Below are 5,227 nucleotides of genomic sequence, written 5' to 3' on the forward strand. Positions count from 1 at the left end.
GAAAAGAGTGGAGCCCCAGAGCTCACGGGGGAGGATGAGGAGACAGGATTCAGGTCCACATCCCAGTGGGCCCACACCCCACACCTTGTTTCCACACTCTGGAACCTCTCCCCACAGGGGCAGAGACAAGGGGGACCCAGGCGAGGGCATGTGTTCTGGCGGGAGGGGCACGGAAGCACATGCCAGAGGAGCGGGATGCTGGCTGAGGGACAAAGTGAACAGGGCCCTTTGGGCAGAGCCCCAGCTGGCCCTCCCCCTACAGTGAAAGGCGGTGACCCCTGGGCCCTGGGCCCATCCCTGGGCATCTCCGTGTTGCCACTGAAGAGCCGTTTGTACCGGAAGATGCTGACAGGGAGAGACCTGAATGGGCTACGTGTGGAGCGACTGCCGATCGCCGTGAGTCCCCTGCCCAGACCCTGCTGCACCCCCACAGGCGGCTCCGGCTTCCCCAGCCTCAGGGGAGCCGGCCACAGCAGGTGTGAGCAGCTCCCTGAGCGCCGAACCCAGGCCACCTCTGGTGTGGTGATGAACCAGGACAGAGAACTGGTCCCATGCCACCAGGGTGAAGCTCAGGGAGGTCCCGCGGGACATGGCTAAAGGGCAGGCTTTTAGCAAGCCAGACTTGGTTCAAATCCTGTCGCCCCATCCTCCCTGTGGAACCCGGGGCAAGTTCCTTAACCTCTCTGAACACGAGTCCTCCTCTCTAAAGTGGGAACACATCCGGCTAGCCGTCTCTGTAAGGCAAGAGTTAGGAGCTCAGCTCTAGAGCCAGACACTCTGGTTCTGCCACTCGCAAGCTCACGAGATCACGGCAAGTTCAAGTCTCAAAGTCTCCGTTTCCCTGTCTATAGAATGGTGCCTCATGCTTTTCTCACAGGGCTGCTGGGAGAACTTGCCAGGAAATTACTTAAAACAAGTTCTTAGTAAGAATGAATATCCTTATTTTCATCGTCATCTATTTTATGCAACCTTTTCCCTGGAAATCTTCCGGCCAGGGACCAGCAGATGGTTGCGCCACTGGACTCCCATGTTTGAGTTCCAAACACAGCAGCTTAAAACTCATGCTGGGCACGTGTGTGTGCATGCCCAAAATCCCAAAGGAGAATGGAGAAGGGATTGCGGCAGGGCCGTCACCCCTGAGGGGTGATGTCTCACTTTCTGTCTCTCCCACAAGCACACGCACCCTACAGCAAAAATCTCTGAAAAAAAATCTTCCTGCCATCCTAACCTAGCAGACCTCAATGGATGAAGCTTCCTCTCTGCTAGGGCATGAGCCTGGACATGCCAGTCGGGTCCCGTGAAGCTAAGAAGCGTGGTGTGGAAGCAGCACGGGGGGCAGGGACAGAAGGCCAGCCAGTCCCCATCTCTCCCCCTCCTGGGCACAGCCCAGACAGACACCTTCCCAGGGCATCGGGGCAGCGTGGGGAGCGGAGGCCAAGGTGGCCCTGCCCAGGATGTCTGAAGGCCCCTTCTCCTCCCCAGAACACCAGCCTGAAAACTGTAAGCGGTGAGGCCCCCACGGTGGATCTGTCCTTCCAACTCCTTTCCTCTGAGGTACGCGTGGGGCGAGGGAAGGGCAGAGCTGGAGGGCAGAGCTGGCAGACATGTGAGGCCCCACCTCCCCACAATCTCCTGCCTACTTCAAAGCCAGGGCCGGGGCCGTTGGGAAGGACAGAAATGTCTGAGGGTGATTCTGGCCCTCTGCAACAGCAGAGAGAAAGCGGAGAGTAGGAAGAAGGCAGTTGAGCAGAGGGCCACTTAGACCGCGGAGTCAGCCTCTGACCCGCCCAAGCCGAGCCTGGCTGACGGAGATCATTCTTCAGGGGGCGGTGAGGACACCAGCTTTCTGCTGCAGCATGACCCTCGCAGCTGCGAACAGTCCCCGCTGACTGGGGCACGGGTTGTAGGAAGGTAGGCCCACACAGCCAGCGGGCTAAAATCAGGATGCCGCGGGAAGGGTCATGCTTCTTTCTGGAGACCAGGGAAGAACCTGCTTCCAGACTCTGCGGTGGCTGGCACGATCCAGTTCCCTGAAGTGTAGACTGAGGCCCCAGGTTCCTGGCTGGCTCTGAGCTCCTGAGGCCACCCACATACCCTCTCACAAAGGCCTCCTCCACCTCCTCGAAGGTAGCAGACATGCCCAGAGCTTGGCTTCTCCTGTCGTCAGCCCTTCACTAGGGCTGGTGAGGGAGGGCAGGCCCTGATGCGCCCGTCTTAAGGTGAGCCGTGCTGGGACGTACCGCAATCCCAGGCTCCGTGTCTCACCGTATTCCGGCTCCAAGGATTAGAGCTGCAATCGTGGGGGCTCGTTTTCAGATTCTGCCTCCCCCCGCGGAGTTGGCCTGGAGGGAAAGATACCAGCATGGAGCCCTGGCTCATGGCTGGGCCTCGAGTACCCAGCCAGCCACCCCTGGGCCCTGGTCCAGCTGGGACTCCGGCCATGAAGCTCCAGTGCCCCTGGCAGGCATCTGCTGGAACTGTCCTGCCGTCCTCTGACCATGACTCAGGGAGTGCTTGCAGGGCCTGATGTCCGGGCCAGCCCACTCCCTCCAGCTTCCCACAGCAAGAAAAATACCCACAGGGTCTGAGAATCCTTGGGCTGTGGTCTTACCCATGAAGACACAGGGCAGCCTACTGCAGGGACCACATGGGGTGCCTTGCCGTGTCTCCCCATAAGGCCTCTGCTGAGTGCCAGGGCCCTCATTAGCACCCCTGCTGTGGCCTCTGGGTGGGAGAGAGTTTGCTAGATGCCCCAACAGCCTCCCCTCCATCACCAGGTGCAGGGACAAGAAAGCTTGAAAGCGGAAGTCACTGAAAAGCCAAAGGCCCCAAGAAAGGGGCCCCAGGGTCTTAAGATGTGCCAAGTTTCCCAGAGGGAGCCCATCTTCCAGGGCCTCTTCCCAGGGTCCAGTGTCTGCCAGCCCCTCCTCGCCTCCCTCTGCCTCCTGCCCCTCCACCAGGGCACACACGGTCTGGGGCTAAAAGGAGCGTCAGGTGCCCCTGGTTGAGGGCCTGGGGGGCCGGGCAGGCAACAGGCAGGACACTTCCCCAATTGCCCGGGGGCTGGACACAAAGGTCTCTGGTGATGAATTATTCACCGGAGCTGTGCTAAGTGCAGAATTAATCCCTTTCCTTCCAGCTGGCGGCCTCGCTAAATTATCCCTCCAAGTCATGCGGGAAAATGCTGCCGAATTCATTTAGCTGCTGAGTGTTTTGATCTGGGCCTCGTGATTTCAGCTTCCCCTTCCCCCCAGCCCCCTCCCCCTGGAGGCGGGTAAAAAACCTTTTAGTAATGGATTTGCAAGAAGAAAGGAAAAGAAAGGGGATCCAGATTGGGCGTGGACCAGGAAATAGTACTAGCAGAAATTCAGGTTGTGTGGCCAAGAATCCGTAGGTGGATTCTACACACGCGCTTGTGCAATCCCTCTGAATACCCACACACGGTCGCACGCAGACATGCACACACCTTTGCGAGGGTGCATACATTCAATGCATGTGTCCGTGCCCACATACCTGCAAGCCGACACACAGGCGTTTGCATGCCCACATCGCCACACACAAGCAAAATGTGGGACTTAACTGCTCCTTGGCTCAACTGTCTGCGAGCTGGCCAGGACCTGGCGCGCTCTGAGTCTAGGACCGCCAAGGCTCAGGTAGGGGCCCGAGGGTGACGCAGGGCTGTGGGGGCCACCGTAAGGCTCCCGTGGCCCCAGCAGTCATCCTTTCTTCCACACACAGCTGAACAGGAGACACTGTGTGCCGGGAACTGTGCAGGTGAGACCTAGACTGTCGGTGGCCTGTGCAGTGAACCAGGGCGAAAGCGGGCAGCCACCCTGTGCCCAGAGTTTACCCTCATCAGTCTTCGGCCGCGGCTCTGAGCAGCCCCTGAACCCTCTGGGATCCTTCTCCCTACAAGCTGGGGGTAGTGGAGCACTGACAGCTGGTCAGATGGCCCAGCTAGGCTCAAGGTGGCCACCCCATCTCCACGCCTCACCAACACTTCCCTCCACTACCACAGAGTCCTCCCGGCAACAGCAGGTGTTTCGGAGCCCACTAGGCAGCAGGTACTGCTCTGGGCTTTAAGGAGATTACAGTGAGAAAAACCAAAAATGAGGCCTCTTTCCACAAAGCTTGCATTCTTAGAGAGCGGAACTGTGACCAGTAAACCCATAAGCAGGTACCGACTCGTGGTCACTGGCCTGATGAGCTGAAAGAGGGTGGCAGGACAGGTGTCAAGCAGAGGCCGCTGAGAATCACACGGCATCTGAATAAGGCTGAGCCCTGCCGTTGAACAAGGGAGCCAGGGCCCCGCAGCTTGTCAGTCGGCCTGCCAGTGGGAGGGACCTGGGTCCATCTGCAATGGCAGCCCCTGGGCAAGTGGGAAAGCTAGGACCAGGCTCTGCCTTCTCACTGCCTGAGCCCGGGAGCAGCACCTGACACCTGCGGTTCTGAGTCCTATGGGCATTCAGGCTGCAGAGGACTCGTTGTAGCGGACTTCTCGCCCCAGTCCACATGGCCCGTGACTCCACCTTAGGGGCACCTCTTTGCACACGATCGGACGTGTTCCTGTGAGCCTCCACATCCAGGAGGTCCCAGTGCAGGCCGTCCTGACCCATCAGATATTTTGGAGAGCACAGTTTTCCCACACCCACCACCCCCATGCTGCCCACCCTCAGAATAAGACTGTGGTGGGACCTCCAAGGAGGCAGACACTGTGGAGGGCTCTCCATAGCCCACTGGCACAGGGCTATCCTGGCCGCCCCCCCTGCTCTGCCATGGCAGGAGGCTCAGCGCCTCCGGGAGCAGCCGGCGTGCCCCAACCCACCTGCTGGTAGGCTCCACCCAGGCTCCAGGCTCTGCAGCACACCCCAGCGAGGCACGTTTTCAGGCAGGTAGCAAAGCCCGCGTGCGCTCTCAGCGAGCGGCCGGCATGGGCAACTGTTTTGGATGTTGTGCTGAAGGCAGTTTGTCAGTGACGAGTTCATTGTTACCCTCTGGCGGGACTTCATTATGGACATTTGCTGCTTTGCGTTCTCTGCCTTAAGCTGGATTCGCACGTGTGGTGCAGGGGAGTGCTCATGCAGGTGCACACAGGTGCATAAGAGCAGCATGCACCCTGCACAGCACAGGTCTTCTCCGTGGTGCGGAGCAAGGGGGACCGCCTTTGAGGTCCGCCAGGCGGTGAGAATCAAGCCTGTGGCTCCCGCACCTACCCCCGCACGGGCAA

At 59.5% G+C, this 5,227-nt stretch overlaps 1 protein-coding gene across 5 annotated transcripts in view; it reads left to right on the forward strand.

Moving 5' to 3' along the window:
• Window positions 1–5,227, forward strand: part of CCDC33 (coiled-coil domain containing 33) — a 68,456-nt gene that overhangs the window by 26,949 nt on the left and 36,280 nt on the right. For 3 of the 5 annotated variants that reach the window (XM_006153368.1, XM_006153371.1, XM_006153370.1), the window contains 3 exons: window positions 263–396; window positions 1,483–1,554; window positions 3,739–3,774. In XM_006153368.1, coding sequence (XP_006153430.1) covers window positions 263–396; window positions 1,483–1,554; window positions 3,739–3,774 — 242 coding nt within the window. The remainder of the gene's footprint in view (window positions 1–262; window positions 397–1,482; window positions 1,555–3,738; window positions 3,775–5,227) is intronic. The other 2 variants (XM_006153369.1, XM_006153372.1) reach the window with 1 other exon arrangement.

This window comes from Tupaia chinensis, unplaced genomic scaffold, assembly GCF_000334495.1.
Source record: "Tupaia chinensis unplaced genomic scaffold, TupChi_1.0 Scaffold000369_1, whole genome shotgun sequence".
Classification (NCBI taxonomy): Eukaryota; Metazoa; Chordata; class Mammalia; order Scandentia; family Tupaiidae; genus Tupaia; species Tupaia belangeri.